General features: G+C 36.9%; 1 protein-coding gene and 1 long non-coding RNA gene across 7 annotated transcripts in view; one reads left to right on the top strand and one right to left on the bottom strand.

Moving 5' to 3' along the window:
* upf3a (UPF3A regulator of nonsense mediated mRNA decay) overlaps positions 1 to 27,948 on the top strand; it is a 57,149-nt gene that overhangs the window by 22,234 nt on the left and 6,967 nt on the right. For 3 of the 4 annotated variants that reach the window (XM_063054075.1, XM_063054073.1, XM_063054072.1), the window contains exons 5-10: positions 4,677 to 4,787; positions 12,032 to 12,127; positions 12,505 to 12,560; positions 12,655 to 12,825; positions 19,388 to 19,536; positions 21,203 to 21,512. In XM_063054075.1, the coding sequence (XP_062910145.1) occupies positions 4,677 to 4,787; positions 12,032 to 12,127; positions 12,505 to 12,560; positions 12,655 to 12,825; positions 19,388 to 19,536; positions 21,203 to 21,512 (893 nt within the window). The remainder of the gene's footprint in view (positions 1 to 4,676; positions 4,788 to 12,031; positions 12,128 to 12,504; positions 12,561 to 12,654; positions 12,826 to 19,387; positions 19,537 to 21,202; positions 21,513 to 27,948) is intronic. The other variant, XM_063054074.1, reaches the window with a different exon arrangement.
* LOC134349562 (uncharacterized) overlaps positions 6,609 to 27,948 on the bottom strand; it is a 49,359-nt gene continuing 28,019 nt past the window's right edge. For 2 of the 3 annotated variants that reach the window (XR_010018710.1, XR_010018709.1), the window contains exon 4: positions 27,456 to 27,707. This is a non-coding gene — a long non-coding RNA (uncharacterized LOC134349562). Of the gene's footprint in view, positions 8,092 to 16,679; positions 16,782 to 27,455; positions 27,708 to 27,948 lie in introns of those variants that run through there. The other variant, XR_010018711.1, reaches the window with a different exon arrangement.

Below are 27,948 nucleotides of genomic sequence, written 5' to 3'. Positions count from 1 at the left end.
TGCCAGCTCTTGCTCAACCCTTTCTCCCCATGATTCTTGTATACTAGCTCCTTTGTGTATTGCTCTGAATTTCCAACATTTGTAATCTCGTGTCTCTTCTTGTTCTACAATAATGTTATTTGATACCTTTGTACAAATGATTGAACTTTATAATTGGATCTTTTATTTCTTCATTGACTGTTCACAAAAATCCATTCATTTGTTTCAGCTCCTTAAATGCAGTGGAATCATTAAGCAATCTAAGGATTTAAGTTTGAAGACCATACATTATTTTTAAAAGCTATCTGCATTTGTTTCTATCATGTAAAAAAATTGCCCACGCATTGTGTTTTGCTCTGTACTGTAGTTATACAGCACAGAAAGAAACCCTTTAGGTCCATGCTGACTAAATTGCCAACCATGCTAAACCCTATGTACTTACATAGCTTCTGGATAGATTGTCCTTTTGAGGCAGGGAAAAGATGTAGGGTGAAAGAACCATGGTTGACAAGAGAAGTAAAGTATCTAGTCAAGAGGAAGAAAGGAACATAAGGTTTAGGAAGCAAGGATGCTTGAAAGTCATCAGGTAACCAGGAAGAAGCTTAAGAAGGGACTGAGGAGAGCTAGAAGGGGACATGAGAAGGCCTTGGTGATTAGGACTAGGGTATGTTCTACACATATGTGAAGAACAGGAAGCTAACCAGACTGAAGGTATTCCAATCAGGAATAAATGAGGAAACATGTGCCTGAAGTTTGGAAATATCCCTAATGAATACTTCAATTTAGTGTTCGTTGGTGAGAGGGACCTTGTTATGCTGGAATGTGTTACTGTTAAGAAACAGGATGTATTAGATCTTTTGAAAAACATTAAAATAGATAAACCTCTGGGCCAGATAGGATATATGCTAGGTTAATATGGGAAGTGAGGAAGAAGATTGCTGCACTTTTAGCAATGATCTTTGCATCCTCACTGGCCATAGGACTAGTACTAAAAGATTGGAGAAGGCAAGTATTATCCCTTTGTTCAAGAAAGGTAATAGGGATAATTATTAGAATTATAGACCTGTAAACCTTACATCAGTGATGGGCAAACAGTTCATGAGAATTCTTAGAGAAAGGATTTACAAACATTTGGAGAAGCATAGTTTGATTAAGGATGGTCAGCATGGCTTTGTGAGGGGCAGGTTGTGCCTCACGAGCCTGATTGATTTCTTTGAGGAAGTGACAAAACAGATTGATGAAGGTAGAGCAGTGGATATGGTGTATGAGGATTTTAGTAAGGTGTTCAACAAGGTTCCCATGGTAGGTTCATTCAGAAAGTCAGGAAGCACAGGATTCAGGGAAAATTGGCTTGTAAATTCAAAATTGGCTTAACTGCATAAGGTGGTAGTAGATGAAGTATATTCTGCCTGGAGGTCAGTGACCAATGGTGTTCGACAGGGAAGAGTTCTGGGATCCCTGCTCTTTGTGAGTTTTATAAATGACTTAGATGAGGAAGTAGAAGTTAGTAAGTTTGCAATGACCTAAAGGTTGGTGGTCATATTGTGGATGATATAGATGGTTGTCGTAGGTTACAATGGGGTATTATAGGCATATGTAAGATGCCCATTCAAACTAGTCCAATTTGGCCTATATCCTTCTAAACCTTTCCTATCCACTTATTTTTACCTGCTCAAACTCTTCCCTGTGAAGGTGCGTATAGGACCTCTTAAGGTCCTATTAAAGCTTTCCCCCTCTCAACTTAAATCTATGCCACCTAGTTCTTGATTCTCCAGACCTGGGAAAATACTGAGTGCATTCACTCTTCTAAATTTATACAACTCTTTAAGGTCAGCTATGTTTCCTATGCTCTAAGGAATAAAATAAATTCCGAACCTGTTCATCCTCTCCTTATAACTCAGTCCATAAAACCTGGTAACATCCTTGTAAATCTTTTTAGCTCTCTTTCTAATTTAATGACATCTTTACTCTAGCAGAGTGACCAAAGTTGAACACAATACTCCAAGTGCGGCCTCACCAGCATTTTGTACAATTGCATCATAACCTCCCAACGTCATCAGTGCCATGACTGATGAAGGCAGTGTGCCGAAAGCCTTCTTCACCACCCTGTCTACCTGTGACTCCACTTTCAGGGATCCATGTTCCTGAATACCAGTGTCCCTCTTTTCTACAACACTCCCTACAGCCCTACTGTTTACTGTGAATGGATGCTGCAAAGATTGAAGGCATTGTCTTCGGTCACTGCCAGAATTCGAATTCCTGACTAGTATTCCTGTTTCAGGATATAGTCCGGAGCTGAAGCAGTCTCTTTAGAACTTTGATATCCACTCTCTAGCACTTGAATATCCACTCTATCACCAAAACTATCCTTAATGTCAGCCAGTTCTGTACTTTCTCTCAAATGATCTTGTCCTTACCTTTGCCTTTGTTACCACAGAATATAACTATTCCAGTTATCTCTTGGGTTGCCTTCCTTCTTTGCATGGATTAATTTTGCATGGAGTTTAGTCAGTACTCTCCTGCTCAAATTATATTACAGTAACTGGCTGCAAATCTGTGTCACCTATTATGACTGCATTTGCCAATTTCTGTGGCTTTCTGCTTAAATAATACCTTCTCTGACCTTTAAAACTCATCATCCTAGTATTCAAGTTGCTCTGACTTATTTTCCAATCCTTCAGTCTCTGAAATCTTTTTCAGTCCTGTAAGCTTAAATCTTTGTTCCATCCTTCAATAACAATCTCTTTCTCTCCTGAAGTTATTTTAATTTCTCTACCAAAAACAGCTTTTCCATTTGCCTAGACCAAAACGTTCCATGCCTAAAACTCACTGTACTACTTTTCTTTCATCTGGATCTTAACATGTAATGTAATGTTGATCAAGTCTTAGGCTGTGTGTCCTAGTGTCAGTGTAGTTTAGTATCAAACTTCAGTTTATATTCCTGCTGAATGTTTTGAGATATTTCTCTACCTTGTTTGCACTCACAATGCAAATTGTTCTTTTGGAAGAGCAATAATTTAAGATGAGAGGTTTCAAAACTACAGAAAAGTACCATCCTCTTTTTGCATGTTTTCATGCTTTCTGTTTTTTGGTTTAAATTAATTTAACTCACACCACCATTGTCACTGAAAAATATTGACATCATATGCATTATTAAGCAATTTAAAATTTTCTCAGTCATATTTTATTACTTCATAATGATTTTACATATAATGCTTGAACTTCCTGCACATTAAAATAAAAAGGAAATTAAATTGTGAGATCCATCATAATTAATGTCAAAGTATTTCCTCTTACTAGATGAGCTTGAGGGTAATAGGAGACAGGGGTAATGTGTGTTTTGTGCTGGTGGAAAGAATCCAAAGATGATAAAAATCTGAAAATCTAATGACTGAAATTTTAAAAAATGTTGATATTTACTTTTTTTTTAATCTTAGAAAATTATATTATAATTTACTATATTAAAACCGATGCTGACATGTACAGTATCTTAATATAAAATTGAAGGTGTCTTCTGATATGGAATCACAGTATAGTTAAGCAAAGAAGGAGGTTATTCAGCCTGTTTAGTTTGGGCTGTCTCCATGCAAGAGTATGCCAATGAGTTTCACTTTCCTTGTTTCTATACATGATCCACAAATTATTTCCTTTTCGGATAACTAGCTCTCTTTTGAACACTGCAATTGAACCCATTTCCACAATTAACCCTGATACTACACACAGATCTTAACAACTTTTTAGAAGTACTCAAGCATTTTTTAGAAGTTTGTTTTTCCTCATGTCATCTTACACATAGAAGCATTACTAAATGTTAGAAGAGCTGAGCACCTCTGCTGGGTCAAGGGGGCCCAAAACGAAGCTATGCTTCAACACCAGAGATCTTAAGTCAAAATAATGCAGCCATTTCTTGACCATCAGCCTCTTAACAAAACGGAGGTTTGGAAATGGAGCCTTAATTGCATCTGTGCACTATAACAGCATAGTATGTCTGATCCCTCACATTTTCAGAATACAGAGGTCATAAATTGAAATGGTTCCTTTAAAAATGGATTAAATAGGTCCAATAATTATAAATTCACTGGTCCTTTCTGGAATCACTGAGTGAATGAAATATATTCAGAATATGCAAATTGTTAAGAACACAGTGGAAGCTATAAGTCATAAGATCCCTATATACTGCTCCACTATTCTACAATGTCCTGGCTGAGAGCCTGCCTCAACTTTACTTTCACTACATCCATTGGTGTACAAAAACAATGTGCCACATTTGTTTTACTAAAAAAGATTTGGAAAAATGCTTGCCTAAAAGTTATCAGTTCCTTTTAAATATGTGTTTATAGTATTCGATTTTTATTATTTTTTACACAGTTGCTCTCTAATTTTAGTATACCTTTAACCTCGCGATAGACTGGCGTCCTATCTGGGGGGAGTCTTGTACTCTCAGTCGCTTCACGCCACGGAAACCGGCATAAGCACCAGCCTGATGGGCCACAAGGCTTGGGACAGACTTTAACTTTTAATGGTAAATAGAGGAGTGTCTAAGTTGCTCTGCTTTAACCAATTAACAGAAAACATATTCAAATAATTTTTTTCTTGTGCTATTTGTAACATCTATTAGACTATAATAAAAAGTAATGAAGTCTCATCAGTTTTTTTAATATTTAGAAATACTTGAACATATTTTTGTGTAATTACAGATCCTGAGTACAAGAAATTTTTGGAAAGTTACTGTGCTGATGAAGAAAAAGTTGCAGCTAACCCAGAGACATTACTGGGCGAGATAGAGGCAAAGACCAGAGAACTGATCGGTTAGTCTGATGGTGATTTTCAGGTTCACTTTTGTCACCACTTTTTAGATAGTAGTTATTTAGGAGCATGGCCAATTATGATTTTATTATATTGTTAGCATCATTAACTGATCAAATGTGAGTTAAACTGTACAGGGGATAATTCCTTATGTGGATGTATTCATTATATATTTTTTACAAGGAATATTTTGAACTATACTTAAAATCAAACTTTATAGGACAAAGATCTTCTCCACTTTTGGATAATTAACATCCAGTTAAGACCAGATCCATTAGCTTTGCTTTTGTTTGCTATTTCATACAAGTCACTTCATTGTTTTGTTTATGTCTGACCTCTGACTAGATTAGTTTTTCCTTCTTATATTTTTATTCTATTATAAAAAAACATGTCCATGGGGAATGAGTATTGATAACTAATACTACTAGCATTTGTGATTTCAGAAAGTAAGGTGTTTTAATCCGTGAAGAAATATTGTTCATGTTAATTAATATTCCAATTTAGCATATTACTGACCTTCATACAAGTATAGTGAATGATGGTGCACTCTTGACAGTGTAAAATATTTTTTCCAGTATCGGCAAAATTAAAACATTAAATTCCTGCAGTTGGTTCAACTTGGTAAACAGTCTATCATGCCAGTGCCAGATCTTCCAGTGCCAGCTTCATGAAAGATCAATCCATTTAATCGCACCAGAATAACACACACATCCTGTCATACCAGCCTGCCTTTGCATTACAGCCTTACATGTTTTTTGGTTACCCTGTACATTCTCTTTTGAAAATTATTTGAATCTGCTTCCATCTTCCTTTCTGATACTGCATTCCATGTCATGCTAATGCAATGTGTAAGAAAAATCCTCTGATATTCCTTCTGGTTATTTTGTTTATGCTCTAAAACCTGTGCTTTTGGATATTGACTACTGTAGGGAGAAACAATTATTCTTATTTAGTCTTAACAAACTCTGCATAATTTTGAAAATTGCTGTCAATCGGCCCTTAACCTTCTTGTTCCAAGAAAAGTTCCATGTTTAGTGATACATAAATGATTAAGTCCCTCATCCCTATTCCCACTGGGTTAAATTGCTTATGAACAGTCTCTTTGGTTTCGAGGTACATCTCAGACTCTGCTACACTAAATTTGCCACAATGTTCTTCTACCTGATACCTACCCGATGATTCATAATGGGATTAACCAAACAAAAAAAAGAAATCTTCCCTTTGTGCAATATGCATCATAGTTAGAGACCATATCAAAAACACTTCAAATCTAATGAAGTAACCTCAGTGTTAATGAGATACCAGCCAATTTACTAGCAGCACACTGATTCTGCAAATGGTAATAAGATAAAGATCTGATATACTGTACGAATTTTGTTATTTGAAGAATGAATGTTGGTTACGACATGAGTGCTAGCTACCTTGTACTGCTTCATGATGCAGAATTTTTACATCTATTTGAAAGAGCGGATTCAATTTTATCCAGTAGACAAACTATCTCTGTTGATGGAGTACTGTCACAGTTCTACACGTTACAGGGTCACAGAATGGATACAATTGGGAAGGAAGCTGATTGTTCAGTCAGGTCTGTGCCGGGCCTATGTAAGAACAATCCAGATACTCCCTCACCATCTCACCTCAGACCTGTACTTTTTTTTCCTTTCCAGGTACACATCTAGTTCCTTTTTTAAAAGCTGTGATTGACTTTGCCTCTACTCACCCCGCTGAAGTTCATTTCAGATTCTAACTACATGCTAAAGAGAAAAAAAAAACATTTTCTATGTGTTTCATTTTACTCCTTTGACAATTTCCTTCATTAAACATCCTCTGGTTCTTTTTGGCAATCAAATTGGGTTCTCTCCAATTCCACTGGCTAAATCCTTCATGATATTGAGGGCCTATTATCAAGTCCGCTCCCAATTTCTCCAGTCCGTTTGCATAACTAAAGTCCTTTATTACTGGAATCATTATAGTAAACCTCTTTTGCCTCTTCTGCACCCTCTCTGAGTTCAGTCCATATTTTGTACTCAAATCCCAAAAATTAAAGTTGCAACCATCTGACTTGGAGGAAGTGAAACTATCATTGACTCATGCCTGTTTTATTAAGCTCAGTATTTGCTTGCTTTTGTACTAGCTGTATATTTATAAATAATTGTATGTTGTATTGCCAATCTTTCAATTTCTATACCTCCTTCAAAGTTGTACTATTCAATTTATAATATCTCCAGTTGACCTTCTTTCTAAAGGCTACTGCTATATTGCATTGAATTTTATCTGCCACGTGACTAACTATTCAGTCATTGTATCTATTCTATTTTTAAGTTGACTACTGCCTTCATATATTGCATTTTCATTTTGTGTATTTATTGCAATTTTGAAATCATGGCATCTATACCCAGGTCTACTTTATTACTATACATTAAATTAAGCAATTTTAATATCAATCTCTTAGTTCAACTCTGGCTTATGGAAATAAACACCTGACAAATAGGACAAGTATCAACTATTTTTAGCTTTCTCAACATCCAAAAATTTTGACCAGACACTTACGAACATTAGTTACATACACAAAGATACCTGAAATGATTTTAGCATCAAACTCCCATCAAATGATGTTTTTCTGCTGGCAATATAGCTTGGGAAAATTCGATTGGGCTTTGTCAGAAAGGCCTTTTATTGGTAAGATTGAGAACATTTGAGTTCATTGTGCTGCATCTCATTGAAGCAGTCATTCGTGCAACAGGTAACATTCCTGTAGCAACCCTTTACATATGTTTCTAGTGTATACACCTTTACTTACATTAATTTTGTGTGTTTCAGGTTTACTTTGTGGCATTTGTTCAATAGTATTTGAAGTCTATTTTGCACTATTAACCACACTACCCTAATGAGCCTTATTGATCATGTCAATAATCTAGGCAGTCAATCTAAGTTTGTTGAAAACTATTTTCCTGTTTTCATACTGGAACATGTTCCTTAATATTTATTTTTGCAACCACAGATTCTCATTGGCTCAGATAAAATGCCAGGTAGTTTCTCCATTACTGACACTGCTTTGCCTGGTATGTGGTTATTGAATTTATCCTTCTCCACAGGCATGTAACATTTTCAAACTGCCAGTCTCATATCCAAGAAAGTTTGAAGAATAATGGCCAAAGACACTGTTTTGTTTTACACACTTAACCAACAGCATTCTATTCAGCCTGATTGATTTTTTTCTATGAATGCTGACCACCTTTGCTTAACATATAATATTTAAATTCTAAAGCTGTTCCTTTTCTCCTGGAAAACTGGCACCATCTTCTTCTGTGAAGACATGAAAAATAGTCATTAAGTATTTTAGCCTTGCTGTCTGTCTGCAAGAACATCTAACCTTAAAGGATGGAGACTTTTACAAGAGCCAGCAATCAGAGAAATTTAGCAAATAACATAAAACAAAGAGCAAGTGCTTTAATGGATATATGAAAAAAGCAAGAACTAACTTGTGTAAATGTGGAAATCCCTAGAGAGTGAATCTGTAGAATTAATAGCTGAAAACAAGGAACTGGGAGATTAGTAAAATCAGTACTTTGCAGCAGTCTTTATAGTGAACTTTATTGCAAACATCCAAAGATTTCTAATGGGTTTGCTTCAAACACCGTAGAAGAATTTGTAATATTCACTATCACAAGGAGCAAAGTATTAGGAAAAAAATTAATGTGCCTAAAGTGAGGCAAGTGACCTGCATCTGAGCATTTTAAGGACAATGCTGAAGAGGTTGTGGAGCCATTGGTTGAAATGTTTTAAAACTCACTGAGTTCTGGGAAGTACCAGCAGATTGAAAAAACAAAAACGTGATCCCATTGCTTAAGAAAGACTAAAGTGGGTAGCTATAGGCCTATATGTTGTGCATAAGATGTTAAATCTATGATCAAAAAAGAAGTAGCAAGTCATTTAGGGAAGCTTAATGTGATCAACCCAGGTCAATGTGGTTTTATAAAAGGTGAGTCCCATTTGACAAATGTGAGAATTCTTTGAGGATGTAAAAAGCAGAGTTACTATAGAGAAACAGAAATATATAGGTACTATTTGGATTTTCAGAACACATTTGACAAGGTTCCATCTAAAAGCACGATGTACAAAATTAGAACATTTGGAGAATTGTATTAACATGGATGGAAGAGTCATTATTGCTCAGAGGACAGCATTGGAATAAATGGATCTTTAAAAGCTGGCCAAGAAAGCAAAACATTAATTAGAAAACACTACATTAATTGGAAAACTGTGTACAGTTGTTTACGGAGCAGTATAGGGAAACCAGGACCACATTCTCCTGGGAACAGGAAGTATTAGGCAGACCCAGGATAACTTCCCAGTCTGGTCAGGAACTTCTATCAGGCAAGTCCTCTGCTGATCTCTTACCCTTCAGGACCCCCATCTACATACTTCTCTTACATCCCTTAATGTGTTCTGACCTCAGTTCCAAATTCCTGGACCTCACAATTCCACCTGGAATAGAAGCCTCTATCTCCAGTCTCCTCCCTCTTCATCACCATTTCATTGGCAGCCACAACTTCAGTGTTTACCAGCCCTTTTTCTTGAAATTAGTGCTTGACCAGTAAGGCTCCTGATACCAATTTATCTCCCTTTGCTTTCCTCTATTTTTCTCCAAATCCTGTGTACTACACCACTGCACCAGGTTCTAGTGCCTTTTCCAGCACCAACAGAAAATGATGCTTCTGTCCCCACAAGGCAGCACAGGTAACAAAGCCTCTTCCCCATCCTCCTTCTACCCTCATCCCCTATATGTACTGTACAGGGCTGTAGTGTTTCCCTGCGTCCCCACTTTCCAACCCCCCGACCCACCCCCCAATCATCACTTCATCCACTGTACAGGCCTAGTCCTGGCTCGAGTCACAAATCATCTTAACCTATATTCTTTGCCAATGCGGGGAACCTTGTGGCCTCAGTAACTGCTGCCTTCCATGGAAGACCAGCTGTATTGCGTTCATCTGCATCTGTATTAGTGCAATGATTGGACTGCTGATGGCTTGTTCTTGCTGACAATGTCCCATGCACCATCAATCTACAGGACATGACACTCAGAGATTTGGGCTAAATTATTTTTTTGTGTGACTGTGTGTTTACTGCTATTGTAATTATATGTACTGTATACGCTTTGCGCTGTATATGATTGTTGGTACTGTGTTTTGCAGCTTGGCTGCAGAGTAACGCTATTTCGTTTGGCTGTATTCATGTATGGTTGAATGACAGTTAAATTTGAGCTTGAACTTGAACTTGCCAGAAACTGCCCTTACACCAGACTATTGAGCGACACATGTAAGAAATTGAGATCACAAAGGCTATCTAGTGCATTCTCTTAAATATTTACCAATATCATTTTAATGTTACATAATGATGGGCCAAAATCATAATATTTATCTTATGCCTTCTTCAGTGGCAACTGCATCATACAGCTAAGATAGTTGTATATGTCCTGACGAAGGGTTCCAGCCCGAAACGTCGACTCATCGTTTCTAACTGATGCTGCCCGACCTGCTGAGTTCATCCAGCGTACTGAAAGTGTTGCTTTGATCACAGCATCTGCAGATTATTTTGTGTTTACAGCTAAGATAGTTAATACTCATTTTACATAATGATTCCACTCCATTACCTCACACATTAAAAAAGCAATGTACCTACATCAACTTCTTCACATTTAGAACTAAGCATGATATTCTATCCACAGATTTTAACTTGCAGCAAAAGAAAACGATACTAACCAGAACATTCTTTCCATTACATACTACAGAGTTAATTGAGGAGCCACAATTGGTTTCTGTCTAGCAATTGCCTTCCTAATCTAGTTCTAGTTAGAAAAGATTCTCTGGGAAAGTCCATATGGATTATACACCAACTGTTAGTCATGGCCAAGTGCACTTTAAACTTTTAAGGAAGTTTATAACTGTGGGACTTGGACAACTTGGATATCAGGAACATTCAAATTCTATATCATTGGCACTTTTAAAAGGTTGTGATATCAGATGGGTATTTGAGGTTTTAAACACTTGGACTTTGTCCATGCTGCAGTTATAAAGATTGAATCCATTCTAATCAAAATTCAGTTGAAATGGATTGTGCTTGAATAATGGATAGAATGCCAAAGCAGCCTATCTTATTTGAAAGGGAACAATGTTCCTTTCAAAAATCAAAAAGGGCATACACAAAAAATATATAATATAAAAATCAATCAGGATGGAAAGGAATAATTAAATAAGCTCGCTATCTAGAACAATAGATGCAATGCTTCAAGTGGCAGTCTTGGCTTTGTGCAATATACGGCATTCTAGAGGACATCAATTAGGCTAACACATAAGTGGAGTGTTGGGAATGCTGCCTTTCAGCTGGTACTTTATAGCAAGGTTCTGAATCAAAATGTTTCATAAATTATTTTGAAGAGTAGACTTCTACCTGTACCCCAGCTGATATTCAGCCCTTGACCAACATCACTGGTAGGTTTCCAAGTCATTCATTTAATTAGTGTTTGTGAGACCTTGCAGTACACAAATTGACTTTTGCCTTTCCGTATCTTCTAACAGGGAATACCCTTCAAAAGTACTTCATTGGCTCTAAAGTGCTTTGGGACACCATAAGGTCATGAAAAACATTATGTGAATGCAACACCTGCCTTTCTTGTATGTGGTTGGGTCTACCTCGTACAAGTTGGATTAATGAACTATACCTAGATCTCATGAATTGAGTGGGTGACCCAAATAGCCCACATTTATCTGATTAACATTTGATCAATGTTGCAACAGACAACCAACTATATGCATGTCTTTTCACTGTGTTGTTTGGCTCTTTGGATATCTGAGATCTTCATCAGTTATCAAAATATATCACTGCACACACAGATTTAATTGTGCAATGACTTAATTTTTACTCCCTCTTCTAAACTAAGCATTAAAAATGTTGTTGAATTTAGCATGTGGATCTCTGCACCAGTGGTATCTTTAATAACTGTATCATTTGTTTGTGTGTGTGTTAACCTATGACTCTTATTTTTAAGGATTACAGAAAAAAGAGCAGGAGAAATGGAATGAGAATCGATAGCTCTAGTTAAGGAGCTAGATCTGCACAGGCACAATGAGATAGATGGCATCCTTCAGTGCTATAAATTTTATGGTTCTCACAATATTGGGCTCAAACTTTTCCAGTTCATAGTTTATATGTACAGCCTGAAAATTTGTTTTTGCATTGCTGGCAGGTACAGACCAATTTCCAACTCTGGAGAATGTCTATAGCCAGGAACTTAAAGGTGTAAACAGAACTTGGAAGCAGCTGCACGTGTACAAGAACACAGGTGCGCAGTTGTTTTAAAGTCACAGCTGTGACTATTGAACCACTGCATAATTGCACTTGTTCACTATAGCCAATTGAAATCAATTCCATGATATAAACTGCGCATATTCAAAATATTGGCATTCTTAGCAAAATGACTTCCTCACTGTTGTGCTAATATTTAAATGATGAAGGGAAATTAATTTGACTTATATATTTCAAAATTAATCAGAATTGATATAACTTTTGAAAGAGTAATAATGATGAAACTCTTTAAGGCATGTAATAGCAATACAATTTTGCATGAATACCTTGAAAGTATAGACTATGTCAATACATTTTATTTTGGAGGAATGATGATTGTTTAGAGACTAAATTCAATTACTGCATTATTTCCAGCTAGGCGAACAACACCTCTTCTGGAATATATCAAAAACAAGAAGCTGGAAAAGCAGGTGGAACTTTATTTTTTATATTGTCTTTATTGTTAACTCCAACATTTGTTCATAAAACTGGCATTTTCTTCAATTGAACCTTGTTACATTCCAGCGAATTAGAGAGGAAAAAAGAGAAGAAAGAAGAAGACGGGAGCTGGAAAAAAAACGCTTGAGGGAGGAAGAAAAAAGAAAACGTAGAGAGGAAGAAAGGCGTAAAAGGAAAGAAGCAGAGAAACAGAAAAAAATAGCAGAAAAGGAAAGGAAAGAAGAAATCAAAATTAAGGTTTATTTCTTTACTTTAGTAGATTGGGGGAATTTATCCAGAATTTTATTTAATGTGTAATTTCACTTTGTTGTGTAAAATGTTAGTTCTTAATTGTAAAACACTTGGGGTGTTTATACAAGTTTACATCACCAGTAACTACAAAATACCTTCACAAGCACAGCAAAAATGCCATCTTTTGAAGTCAGTCATTATTACCTCTCATTTGCATTGTTGTTATATAAATACTTGGATAGTCCTGACATAATTAACTATGTTAGTAAGACTAAATAAAACTTAGGTAAAGGGAATGCATCAAGTCCTTAATGTAATGTTAAATGTTGACTGATGTGAGATTCTTTTTTTCAAACCCTGGAAACTTTCTGTATGATGATCATTGGAATAGGTCTATCTTATGACCTTTTTATTTATATTTAAAGTTTTATTGAAACATGATAGTGGCTTTTTTAACTGCAGGCCTAACTCTACTGAATTGATGCTTAACAAACATTTGTCTGAGTATTTGAATGCATAATTGTTAGCTCATGGTGGGTTCCAATTTCCTATCAAGAACTTAGCATCACTAAGGTCAATTGTCAAATTGACCAAAGTCAAGATTTGTTCATTCAGCAGAAGCATTGATATCTTGGATTTCTTCTTAATCTATACATATACTGAGCATTTGGTTTGTTTCAAGGCAGAAAACGTAATTCCAGTTGTAAATACATTGATGCACACACACAAATGAGCTGCCTTCTGCAGCAGGTGTTCCAGCAGTAATGTTATTCACACTATTCTGAGGCACTCTTTTCCTTGGACACGCCCAGCCTAACTAGATTTTAATAGCAATATTTACTCTCCAGCAGCTTGATTTCAAGAGGCTTCTCTGAGCAGGTCCCAGCCGGCACTGGGAATTCTACTTAGGTATGTCCTCTTTATTTGCTTGCCCCATGTCCTTTTAGACCCTGTGCTGCACAGCAATCCTTGCACCCCCCTCAACCCTGCAAAAGTTCACTAACTTTGCCTGAAATCTTGTGGCATCATCTTCAAAACTTATTTTCCCTTGGTGCCACTCTGACACTAATTACAAGTGTCCAACTCACCGCTTGCAGGGATTGAACCTTTCTAATTTACAAATTAAATCAGATAATGATGAAAAAACTGCAGCTCAGACAGCATCTGTTGAAAGGGAAACAGAAAATGTTTCAGGTCTGCAACTATTTTTCTTTCAACAGATGTTGCCTGCGTTTTCAACGTTTTCTGGTTTTATTTCAGATCAGCATTTGCATTTTATTTATATCTTCTAATCCATAACGCTTGACTTGCTCACTTGGATTTTCTTGAATTCTTTCTCGGGCCCTACATTGTACAGAACCTAAAGAAAATACTTCATTTTAATGTAAAATCAATTAATTCACATCAGAGATGCTCTTGCATCAGATTTACTTAATTTTAAATTGGCAGGCACTGCACTGATGCACTGCACTAATGTTCCTCTTTGCATGTGGGTGTATTTCTAAGTTACCCTATACCTATTCTATATCAAGAATGGACCTAACCTAAAAATAACAACAGGCATGTCTGTTTCTTTAAGTAGTATTGTAATTGGCAAGATTGTTTGAAAATATATTTTTAAATGGTCTTCAGATATTTGCTGACTATATTTTATGTTACAATCAGAGTTCACTGAAGGGGAATAAAAGGGGATTTCTATTGTATATAGCTCTTTATAAGAGTAAAGATTTATAGGTGTGGCGGAGTATAGTGTTAGAATTGTAGTTGTACTTATTCAGAAGATAGATTGAAACACCACTACAGCACAGAAATTTCATTTCAATTAGTTAAATTACACCTCAAATTTACTAATGGTGATCATGAAACTATAAGAGAGTTGCCTACATTTAAATCAACTATATTAGTTCACTATTATTCTTAAAGGCCCTTAATAATGCACTTATTTGGGAATGAGTAATAAATGCAGATTCTGCCAATTACTTGTATGCAGTGATTGAATTAAAACAAATGGGGTCAGAGGAACGATAGATGACTGTTAAAAAATTGCAAATCTTAATAAAAACACAATGTTGGAAACACCTGACAGGTCTGGCGACATTTGTGGAGAGGAAAAGAATTAGCATTCAGGTAAAGATCCTTCATCAAGCTGGGAAATGAAAAAAACAAATTAAATTTGTTGAGAAAATAGAGGATAGGTGAATAAAATGAAGGGAATATTCTGATAGGCTGAGACCAGGGTTACTAATCTAGTTCCAAATTTTCTGGTACTATTTCACATTTAAATTACTCAGGAAAATTGGATGGAAAGAAAGAAAATCATTTCCAGTACACACGTGTAAGGAAGAATGAAATAATTGATACTCTGGATCCAATGCAGCACAAATGAAAACACAATAACATAAAGAATATAATAATAATAATAAACACAATAAATATAAGTACACAGGAAAGCTTATAATATATAGATTAATTGTATGTCCATAAAGCGACACTAGGCACAGGAGTGTCAGTACATAAGATGTTGATAGATAAGAAGATGATAAAGCAATGGCGTTTGGGGATGTGAATGGCTGGGTTAGTGGGTAGAGGTGTTTATAAGCCTTACTGCTTGGGGGAGTTAACTGGTTTTGAGTCTGGTTGTCCTGGCCTGGATGCTACGTAGCCGCCTCTCTGATGGGAGTGGGACAAAAATCCAAGAGCAGGATGGGTGGGATTCTTCATGATGTTACTGGCCCTTTTCCGGCACCTTTCTTTATTTATGTCCTCGATGCTGGCAGTTTTAATTATCTTTTCTAGAGCCTTCCTGTCCACCGCAGTGCAGTTTCAATACCATGCAGTATGCATCTTGTTTAGATGCTCTCTACTGTGCATCTGTAGAATGGCATGAGTATGGATATGCATAGTCCAGCTCTCTTCAGCCTCCTCAGAAAGTAGAAGCATTAATAAGCTCTCCTGACTGTTTAGGATGTGTTCTGGGACCATAAGACATTGTGTGAGATGTGTACTCCCAGGAGTGTGAGTGGTGTGAGTTACCCTCAAGTCGATAATCATCTGCTTTGTCTTGCTAACATTGAGGAAGAGATTATTTGCCTGGCATCAGGCTTCGAGCTCTTCCACCTCCTCTCTGTAGGCCATCTCAACATTTGGAGAATTGTATTAACATGGATGGAAGAGGCATTATTGCTCAGAGGACAGCATTGGAATAAATGGATCTTTAAAAGCTGGCCAAGAAAGCAAAACATTAATTAGAAAACACTATATTAATTGGAAAACTGTGTACAGTTGCTTACGGAGCAGTATAGGGAAACCAGGACAACATTCTCCTGGGAACAGAAAGTATTTGTCAGACCCAGGAAAACTTCATGTCATTGGCAAACTTGACAATATGATTATTTGAGTGTTTGGCTGTGCAGTCAAATGTGAGCAAACTGTACAGCAGTGGGCTCAGCACACGGCCCGGGGGGCGGGGGAGGGGGGACTTGTGTTGAGAATGATAGGTAGAGAGAAGCCGTTGTGCATCCTGACTATCTGAAGTCTGTTGGTTGGGAAGTCCAACACCCAGTTGCACAGTGGTGTATTTAGACCAGGGAGAGTTTGTTCACCAAGGTCTGTAGGACAATAGTGCTGAATGCCAAAATGGAATCCAGAAACAGCATTCTGATATACCTGCCTTTGTTTTCCAGGTGTGTCTGGGCCAGATGCATGACAGATGCTTTGGCAGTAATGGAATGTGCACACCAGCATAGACAGTAATGCGCTTGATGCCCAGCCAGGGATTGTTATCAGACAGGTGTTCCTGTAGGGAGCACACCTCTGTGTGTGAGATAACTATTCTTAAGGTATCAACATCTTCTACGCACCTACTGATGTAGCTGATGACAGATGAGGCATATTCTTGAGGTTTATGTCTGCTCTGTTGTGGCCACCTTGAACATCTGCCAGTTCGTCTGGTCAAAACAGTCCTGAAGCACAAAGATTGCATTATTATATCGTACAGTGATGGTCCTCTTGACCAGTTTCTCTATTTTCATATGGAGATGTGATTGAAGAGGCCAAATTGAAGATGTGGGGTGGCTTTGTATATACTGCGTCTGTTTGTTTAAATTCTGCATGGTCCAGTCTGTTTGTTCCACTTGTGACATGTTGGTGGAATTTAGGTAAATTGTCCTGCAGGTTAATATGATTAAAGTCTCCTGCAATTATGAAGAGACCATCCAGATGTTTGTTTTGTAGAGAGCTGATGATACTGTAAAGCTCTCCCAGTACATCCTTGGTGTTTGTGATCGGAGGGGATACAAACAGTGATGATGAATACAACAGTAACCTCCCTGAGCAAATAATGTGGCCAGCAATTAATTGTAAGATATTCATTTGCCCCAGAATAATAACTGCTAATTACAGATGGGTTTGTGCACCAGCCTTTGTTAATGACACACAGATCAACCTCCTTCGAATTTCCTCGACAGGGAGTTTCTGTCCGCATGGAACAGAGTCATCCCATCAAGTTGGGCATGTTATTGTTTAACCATGTTTCAGTAAAACCCGGAATACAGCAATTTATCATCTCTTTCTGTGCATTCATTCTCAGTCTCTGAGTCTATTTTATTTTTTAGCAAGTGGACATCGACAGGAAAGGTGATGGTACCACTGGCCTGATTGGGTTAGCTCTCAGCCTAGCAGGTGCCCCTTCTCACTTGAGGAGTTTTTGCTTCCTCTCGCACTGTCTGTGTCTGTCACTTCCTCTGCTGATTTGCCTAGGCCAGGTTGCTGTCACTGGATCTGATGTCGTAGAATCCTTAGTCCACTGATCACCACTATTACTTCTGCTGCCAGCGGTTTGAGAAGTAATTTTATTTAAGAGTTCAGCAGCACTGTACTCGCAGAGCTTTGGTTGACTGAAATCCCTGACCAGAAACTTTGAAACACTATCTAAGAATTTAAAACTAGCACCATTATTGGGAGCTGGAGAAACTACTGTGTCTCTCTGCACCGCCATTTCAAATGAAGGTGAAGAAGTTTATTACTCATAACGTGGCCACCTATGGAGGAAACAGAAGTAGTAACAGAGGCAAGAATGCCTGTCAAGCTGCACTTACGGAAAATAAAGCAGTTAACATTTCAGGTCAAAGACTCATCAGCACTGAAAAATAAAGCTAAAATGCTCAAAATAGTCAGAATGCCAAGCCAATTTTATGGGGAAGAGAAACAGAATTAACTTTTCGGGCTGAAGATTCTTTGTCAAAAAAAAAGACAAGTTATTCCAAGAAACGGAGAAGGTTAGAGAAGGCAATGGGTGAAACAGTGAAAAAGCATTTGTTCTACACATTATCCTTCCCCAGTTTCTCTGTTGTTTGCACTAGCTTGTTTTCTGTCATCAATTCTGATTAAGAGTTTTCAACCTGGAATGTTAATAGGTTTCTCTTTTCACAGTTGCTCCTTGGCTGGCTGAGTTCTTCGAACACTTATGTTTTTGTTTCAGATTGCAGCATCTGCAGTTTTATTTGTGTTCCCTCAATTACTACAGCATTCAATTTTACTTTTTGCATTAATTGAACTTCACAGTTAAAGGTTTATAAACACTTGTTTCTTCTTCTATAAGATCTAAGAAATTCCTTTCCTAATTTTTGACTTGTGCTAAAATAATGCTGCATTGTTTTTGAAAAGTGGATTTAAGGTTGAGATACTTCAGTGGTAGATTCACAACATAGTATTGCTGGATTCCATTTTGTATAAATATGCAAACTTTTACTTTAATGCATTATATAGCTGTCGATCAGTGAATGCTTCTCGCGTCTAAGATCTTGGGGATGTTGGGAGACAACCCTAAAAGCAAATTTGTGTAATATTAGCAACACTCAGCTGCTTCAAAGATGGCTACTGAAAAGAGGCAACAAGTGAAACCTTGCACTGAAAGTTTCAAATGGACCTAGACAAATGTGTGATGAGCATTATCCACAAAGGGAATGTCCTCTATACCAAGTAACCATGGCATCCCTTCAAGAGAATAGCTTTCTCTTCCAGCAGGAGCTTGCTTGTGACTATACATTTGCAATTTGTTTGACTGTACCTTGGGGAGACTTGCAAGGTAAAAAAAAGTCTTGTCTGTTGCCATGGGCTAAAGGAATAGTAGTAGATCCTGATCACTTGGCATGCCACCAAAGTTCCAGATGAGCTACTATTCCTCCAGCTAGAGCAAAATTGGAGATCAGGAAGGAAAGTGAGAAATACTGTACCATTCACTTACTTTTCAAACTTTAAGAACAGAATCTACCATCTTACTCTGCTGAAATTAATTAATAGGATTTCATGAAATAGTCATGTACCAAAAAACAATTACTAAGATGAGGTTTGATGGTAAAATTAGATTTCTTGTTTGCATCGGTATGTGTTACTAAAGTGCTGCCTGATGCAAAATGACATTCTTGAAGGTTTGAGGAATTAACACTTAAGAACATGCTCCAAGGTGTCAAAGTCAAATTGATCTAGGATAAGAAAGTTCAAATTGACTCCAAAATATAACATTTTATAATATACTTTTCATATAATCAAATTGCATTGTAATCTTCAGTTGTTGAAAAAAGTTGATAAGGAGGAAGAACAGGACTTGGACAAATGGAAAGAGAAAACAGAGGATGGTGACGCTGATAAAGGAAAGTGGGAAAAGTCATGCTGTCCAGGAAAACGATCAGAAATTATACAGAAGGATGTCAAAGATAAGTGAGTTTTTTTAATCAGCATTCTTTTATTATGTTAATTATGTCTGCCTGCTCATTGGAAGTGAAAGTGGAAACTGCAATGTTAATGCTTACTTAATATGTGGACATTTAATTAATTTGTTTTCTTTCAAAAGTTTTATTTATTAAAGTAATCTGAAAATTGTTTAACTTTAAGGGACTCCTTTACAATTGTACTGTTTCTATTACTGATTTAATTTTACAGGCATAATGAAATCTACAACATTCATTTTCAAGCATCCTCAAAAATTTTGAAATTTGCTAACAAAACATCAATTTTCATTAGTAATAAAGTTTATTATTTTAGTCTATTTTAATTGCTGTTCTTTTCTCTACCATGCTATTCTCTTTTACACCTTAACAAACTTTTACACATTTTTATTTACATCTAATAAACCCATATTATTCAGTGCTGCTGTTTGGTAAAGATGTTAGCTAGAGGTGTTTTTGCTAGCAAAAAAATCTATATCCATGAGTTAAAAAGACTCATAATTTAACATTATAAAAGAAGCAAGATTATACATAGCTCTATGAATAAAAAACAAAAATTGCTACATTGTAAAACAATATTTTTTGTTGTCACTGAGCAGTAAGTGCTATCATTGTCCGACATCATTATTGTAATAAAAAGCACAGTATTCAAGAGTTATCTGAATAATAAACCAGTAATAATTACTGTGCAGCCTTCAGTGTTAGTCTAGGTTGTTTGAGGTAAATGAAATGGAAGTAATTGATCTGAAATGAAAAACAAGTAGTTTGTTATTCATGGGACTCTTAAGAGATGATTTAAACTTTAAGCAATTATGTGAAATGGGTGCAATTGAGCCAATATCTGGCATAAACCCACCCAGTTCTTATTTCCATTGAAGTGAAATAATAAACCTGATTTTTATGATTATAAATTGTTGTTTAAAATGTATATGACAGCATTCATTAATTTCTACACTTGCACTGTGTATTGTTTGCAATGTCAAAGCTTCACATTATTTTAAAATTAAGTTTTGAGGAGAGAAAATATTCACCTAATTTGTATTGCATCGACCAGTGAACATGCCAGCAGCTGAACAATTACCAAGCCAAGGCTGTAAACAGTCTTCTCAGTGAAAGATTAGTCCTAGCACTTCAACCCTTTAGGGAATAGGTTAATTTAAATGTTTTAATTGTTTACATATGTGTGTTTTTTTCACACTTGAATTTTTTTTGTTTAATTTTTTTTAACATTTTTAATTTTTGACAGGTCCTGACTGAATGCTTGTTGACAGTATAAAAAGCTGATCTGGCAGCTAAGAAGCAGAGGGGAACGGGGCCTCGCTGCTTTGAACGCCGGTCTTGTCACAACAGACGGCCACTTGCTCTAAGGGAGACCCAATGTTGTCTGGGCCTTGCCTATGTGCTAGAAGTCAGGCTCCCAGAGGAAGACTGCTCCCTGGACCACGCTGGAAGAAAAGCATGGTCCAGGGCACAGATGATCAGAAAACTTGGGGTAGCAGAAGATCTGCCCTTTTTGTTACAGCTGCTTTGAGTTACATAACAAACAATAGAAATGGTATTTAAGTTTTCCTGATTTATCTTAATTATTTAAAATATGTCACTGCGGGCAGCATGCCAGAAAAGAAACATAATTAATGATAAATTTTATTTTTACATAGACCACCAAATGATAGTGATAAAGAACGTAGAGAGAGGGAACGGGAAAGAAGATTGAGGGAAAAAGAACGAGAACGGGAGCGACAAAGGCGACGTGAGGATGAGCGCAGAAAGCAAAAAGAGCGATATGACGTGGAGAGGGCTAAGAGAACTAAAGAAGAAGAAACAAAAAGAGGGAAGGAACATGGACATGAAAGAGAAAAGAAGGGAGACAGCTTGAACTACATCTTCAGTACTGAGAAAATAGACAAACTGGGTAAAGAAGACAAAAACGATGATGTGGGATCTAAAAGGGAGCGAATAAGGAATAAGGTATCTGTCACCATTTTTTCAAGCTACTATGGTATTGGCAACGTTAATTGGAGTGGATATTCAAGTTCTACATTCTAAAATACTGAAAGTTAAATGCATACACAAGTTAGTTGTCAAATACTTTGAAACATGGACAACATGTAGATTAACAAGTACTGCGAGGCACTGTTTCAATTCATTGTATCATTTTAAACTTCATATTTAGGATGGGATAAAAAGTGTTATTAATTTTTTTATTATAACCCAAATGATTTGAAGTTTTGACTTAAAAATTACTAATCTGCAGAAAATAGTATTTCAAAAATGAATAAAAAATCTTTTAATTCCACAAGTAACAGCTGATGAAGATTTATGCTTATTAAAGGATTTAATTTTCTCAAAGTTAACAAAAGGAGGTAAAGTTGAGTTCTTTAATTTCCAGTACTACTGAACTTATGATCTCAAAATTATTTGAAATGAGCAATTTCATTCAGCTTCTGAAACAAGATGGAAAATTTTAAATAAAATTTCTATTTTAACTAGTGGTTTTTAAGATTATTCTTTGACAGAAATAGTACATTGATTTAGAGAGCTGGTTAAGGAAAGGTCTTACTTATGGAAGGTTTAATTGCTACCCTTTAAACATGTTCTTGATTGGGGGGGGGAATTATTTTTATATCCATATCCATATTATCGTAACATGAGTTCATTTGTACATGAATATTTTGTATTTCTTCAGTGATAATTCCTCAAAAATGTATCACTTATATTTTTTAACTAAGTGATACATTTTTGAGGAATTATCACTGAAGAAATACAAAATATTCATGTACAAATGAACCCATGTTACAATAGTTCAGGAAACAGAAATCAGCCCTTATGAAATTCACAGATAGTTACCAAAAAATCTGGAATACAGAATAATAAATCACTCTTACATTTTTTTTGTGAAGAAAGTATATAAATAAATACTTTTAAATCCACATCTCTCAACAAGATGATGTGGTTTTGTTTTACTGAAAATCATGATCTGGTCTTTTTCTAGGAGCATGTTCCTCCTAATGTGGGGTTTGCCTGTATATAGTTTTAACAGGCTATCTCAATAAACAGATTTCTAAAACTCAAAATATTCAGGAAATGGGAGTGCTGGTGTAATGCAAGGCATTAAAATAAGGAATAAACCAGAAACTATCCGGAAAAATAGTCTTGGGTAAATCTACACTAATTTAAAGAAGAACCCTGTTTCTGTATTGAGGAATGCATTGAACAGCTTTTGTGACTGTTCTTGGTTCGGAGCTTGTGATTTAAATTGGTAAGATTGATTTATTCTATTTATCATTTGGAAAATATTTTCAATGTGGCTTAGGAACATAGGGTATTTTTCTAAGGCCATAAGGATTCCCTTTATAGTTCTTAGCTTATCTTATAATTTATCTAACTTTGGATAGAGAGGCAGGTCTTGAATTATTGGAGGGGCAAAGTTCACTTAAAAGGATTTTCTATATTTTGCTGACGGAGAATATATGTATATCAAGTATAAAAATTGAATTTTCCATCTCTTTTTATATCATGTTTTCCTTGGTTCATGATTAAAATTCACTTCTATGCATCATCCTACATTTCATGGTGAAGATAGCATTTAGCTTTATATCCCTTTATTGAAACATTACAGCATAGTAAATAGGAGCTGGAACAGAAGCAGGATATTCAATGCTTAAGGCTCTGAACATCTATTTCCCAGCTTCTTCACATATTCCTTAGGCACCAAGCAATATGTCTACCTCCTTCTTGAACGCATTTAATGCGGGGTCTCCATTTCTGTGACGAAAGATTTCATTCTTCTGAGTAAAGAAATGTTTCAGTCCTAAATAACCTACATTGCATCCTGATACCATGTCCTCCTGATTTTGGCATCAGGAACACCCAACATCAAAGAACAGTACAGTATAGGAACAGGGCTTTAGGTCCACGATATTGTGTTAAACTAATTAGTAGAAATTATATGTTCAAGTAAATTAATCCCTTCTGCCTGCACAATATACATATTCTTGCTTTTCCTACACATTCATGTGCCCATCTAAGAGCCCCTTCAATGCCGCTATCATATTTGCCTCCACCACAACCCAGGCAACGCATTCCAAGTATCCACTATTCTGTTTTTGAAAAAAATGCCCCATACAGCTCCTTTAAATTTACCCCCTCTCTCTTTAAATGTATACCCACTTTCAATTCTGGGAAACAGATACTGGCTGTCTCCTCTAGCTATGCCTCACATAATCTTGTAAACCTCTATTAGATCTCCCCTCGGCCTCTACCACTCCAGAGAAAACAACCCAAGTTTGTCCAACCTCTCCTTAAAGTGGCATGCCCTCTATTGCATGTAGCAGCCTGGTAACTCTCTTCTGTATCCCCTCCAAAGCCTTGGCATCCTTTCTATAATAGGGCAAACAGAAATGAATGCAATTCTCCAGAAGTGGCCTAACTAGTTTTATACAGTTGCAACATAACTTCGTGACTCTTGAACTCACTCTCTCAACTAATGAAGGCAAGCTGCCATATGCTTTCTTTACCACCCTACCAAACTGTGTAGCCACCTCAGGGAGAATGGACTTGGACAGTGTTGAGGGTCTTCCCATTAATAGTGTACTGTCTCTTTACACTTGTTCCTCCAAAGTGCAAAACTTCACATTTGACTGAGATAAACTTCATCTGCCATTTCTCCATCCAGTCTGCAACTGATCTACAAACGTTTGTATATCCTGCTGTATCCTTTGCCAGTCTTCTAAACTATCCTCAACACCATCGTATACCATCTGTAAATTTTACTAACCCACTCATCTACATTTTCATCCATATCATTTATATCAATCACAAACAGTAGATGTACCTCTACAGACCTTTGCAAACCACCACTAGTCACAGACCTCCAGCCAGAATATGTCCTGTCAATGCTACCATCTGTCTTCTATAGGCGAGCCAATTCTGAATCCAAACAGCCAATTTTTCATGGATCCCATACATCTTAATATTCTGGATGAGCCTCCAATGAGGAAGCTTGACAAGCTCCTTATTAAAATCCATGTAGACAACTTCCACAGTTCTAGCTTTATCAATCACCTTTGTCACTTCTTCAAAAAACTCAGTCAAGTTAATAAGACACAATTTGTCCTGCACAAAACCATGTTGACTGTCCATGATTAGGCCTTGGTTTTCCAAATGCTCATAAATCCTATCCCTAAGAATCCTGTCCAGTACTTCATGTGACACTCACCAGTCTATAGTTTCCTGGTTTGTCACTATTTCCCTTTTTGAATTCTCCCTACATTTTGTTTGTCTAGTCCTGTTAGCATTTTTATAAGTTTCTATAAGATCTTCTCTCATTGTTTTGAGCTTCCGTGACTGTGGGCCTAATGAACACAACCTACCTTCATGAATACATTTTGCCATCTCAGAAATCAGTCTAGTAAACCTTTTGTTGCACTCTTTCCATGCCAAGAATACCCATCCAGATAAAGAAGATCTAAACTGTACACAAATCTACAGCTGGAATACTGTGTGCAGTTCTGGTCAACTAGCTCATGGAAAGGATCCACCACTGGTTTTGCCCTCACCCAAAACTCTATCATTTCCCGAATATCTTCACCCTCCCTATCTTCCTGCCATCTCAACAGCAATGGAGTTTCCTTTGTCCTTACCTACCACCCCATCAGCCTCTGCATCCAACATATCTTTCTCTGCAGGTTCCGCCATCTCCAAAGAATCCTACCACCAAACGTACCCTTACCTCCCCCACCCCACACTTTCCACAGGGATTGCGCCCTCCATGATTCCCTTGTCCATTGTCCCTCCCCACTAATCTCCCTCCTGCAAGCAGCCAAATGCTACAACTGCATATTCAACTCCACCCTTACCTCCATTCGGAGCCCCAAACAGTCCTTTCAGGTGAGGTAGCACTTCACCTGTGAATCTGCTGGAGTTGTCTATTGTGTCTGGTGCTCCTGATGCAGCATTCTCTACATTGATGAGACCCATCATAAATTGGGGGACTACTTCGTCGAGCACCTCTGCTCCATACGCCAAAAATGGAACTTCCAATAGCCAAACATTTTCATACTTATTTCTATTCCTGTTCTGACATATTGGTCCATGGCCTCCTCTTGTGCCATGATGAGGTCACTCTCATGGCAGAGAATCAACACCTTAAATTCAGTCTGGGTATTCCAACCTGATGACATAAATAGATTTCTCCTTCTAGTAAACAAATTTCCCTCCCTCTCCCCTCTTCTATACCCCACTCTAGCCTCTTACCTCTTCTCACCTGCTTAGAACCTCCCCCCACCCCGGGTCCCCTCCTCCTTACCTTTCTCCTATGGTCCACTCTCCTCTCCTACTGGAATCCTTTCTCATTAGCCCTTTACCTTTCATACCCACCTGACTTCACCAATCACCTAGCTATCTCCTTCCCCTCCCTCCCGCCATTTTATTCTGGCATCTTCCCCCTTCCTTTCCAGTCCTGAAGAAGGGGCTCAGCACAAAACGTCACCTGTTTATTCATTTTCATGGATGTTGCCTGACCTACTGAGTTCCTCTAGCATCTTGTGTGTTGCTCTCGATTTCCAGCAGCTGCAGAATTTCTTGTGTTAATGGAAAGAATGTCATTAAGCTGGAAAGGGTTCAGGAAAAAAATCACAAGGATATTACCAGGACTCAAAGTTTGAGTTATGAAAAACTGGATAGACTGGGCTGTTTTTGCCAGCTGAAGGGGTGATCTTAAAGGGGTAGATAAAATAGTGAGGGATATAGATAAGTTGAATGGTTATAATCTTTTGTGGCCAGTGTAGGGGAGTCTAAAACTAGAGGGGAAAGATTTAAAGAAGTCTTGAAAGACACGTTTTTCCACACAGAATGTGGTGGGCATATGCAATAAGCTGCCAGAGGTGGTAGAGATGTTTGGAGAACATTTAGATAAGTACAAGGATTGGAAAGGTATAGTGGGATGTGGGCCAAATGTGGACATATGGGACAAACTCATTGTTGGTTGCTGCACTTCAATGTACATTTTCCTGAAGTGCCCTATCCAGTTGGTTCTCTATTATCTATTATAATAATTACATCCTCTATTTAAACACTGCAGTAGATTTGTTAATTATTTCCTTTTCATAAATCTTGTTTCCTCTGTCTAACCCCATTATTGCATCTTTAACATCAGGTTCTAGCATTATTGGCTTACTGTTGCTGTGTAGAATCCATGATTTTAATCATTTCCTTTTTTAAAGCACTGTGGTTGCATTTGACACTGTTCAGCTGTAGGATCTGCTCTGAAGTCAAAAGAATTTTGGAAAATATCACCATTACATTCAATACTTCCAAGGCGACTTCTTTTTTATGTTCTTAGATATAAATAATAAGCCTCTCCAGATTTGTTAACATTTAATTTCCCTAGCATTATTTCTTTACTAATGCATTTTTCCTTCAGATATTTACTCTTTAAGCTCTTAGTTTTCTGCTATAGGTGGTTCTTTGTGTCTCCTTTGAAAAACCAGAAACAAGATGTACATTTTTTTGATTTCAATAGGTAAAGGACTTGCGTAGACCATTAATTAGGTTGAATGTTTCTAAGTCAGAAATATTAAATAAAAAGCATAGGTCTGTATTTTAATTTTTCACTTATTTCCAATCTTTGTTACTTTGACGGAGCAAGGATGAAACTGCTTCATCCATCTTCAAATTCAATGTCATTACCCTTGAAACTTAATGCCTTGTCTCTTAAATGGATGTGCACCTCCAAAGATTATTGTATGCCCTACAATTAATTTGAAAATGACTGGGATCTAATTGAGAATCAATTTTAAAAAACCTTCAAGGATGCATTAAAACTGTACATTACCACACGATTCTCATAACTATCTTGGGTGGTTAGCTATTCACAGAATTCACAGACAATGTCAAGCAGCATTTTTCAAAAATCTCTTTCAACATTTTTATTTGTTGAATAAATGGGTAATGTCATGAAATTAAATAGAATTGCAGAAAATGAAAAAAATGTTTCTTCATAGATATGTTTTTCAGGAAACTTTTTTTTACATCTGTACTAAAAACCCACGAGTACCAGATATTTAAAACTGATCTTGTTTTTATAAAAGTAATGTAAGTACTCAGCTGGTCAAACAGCATCTGTCGGGAGATTCGTCACCTGGGTCACTGATTCCTGGGGATCTGTACAAAGACACAATTCTTTAAGTGGTGCCGGCACTTTTTTGGCATCCTCAGCTCCTTGCATGTGCAAGTCAAAGGACTTCTCCCAAACTTGACTGTTTGACTAGATCTAACATTAGGCTCACTTTGGTCAGGATTAGCAATTTCATGTACAGACTAGGTACTCAACTAGGAAGCCCCAATACATACGTATTTTTAAAAATACTTTCATGAAAGTACACTATTGCTGCCTCAAGCAAGC

The sequence above is a fragment of the Mobula hypostoma genome, chromosome 7 (assembly GCF_963921235.1).
Source record: "Mobula hypostoma chromosome 7, sMobHyp1.1, whole genome shotgun sequence".
Classification (NCBI taxonomy): domain Eukaryota; kingdom Metazoa; phylum Chordata; class Chondrichthyes; order Myliobatiformes; family Myliobatidae; genus Mobula; species Mobula hypostoma.
The sequence above is the reverse complement of the archived record's forward strand: the minus strand, read 5'-3'. Positions and strand labels throughout refer to the sequence as shown.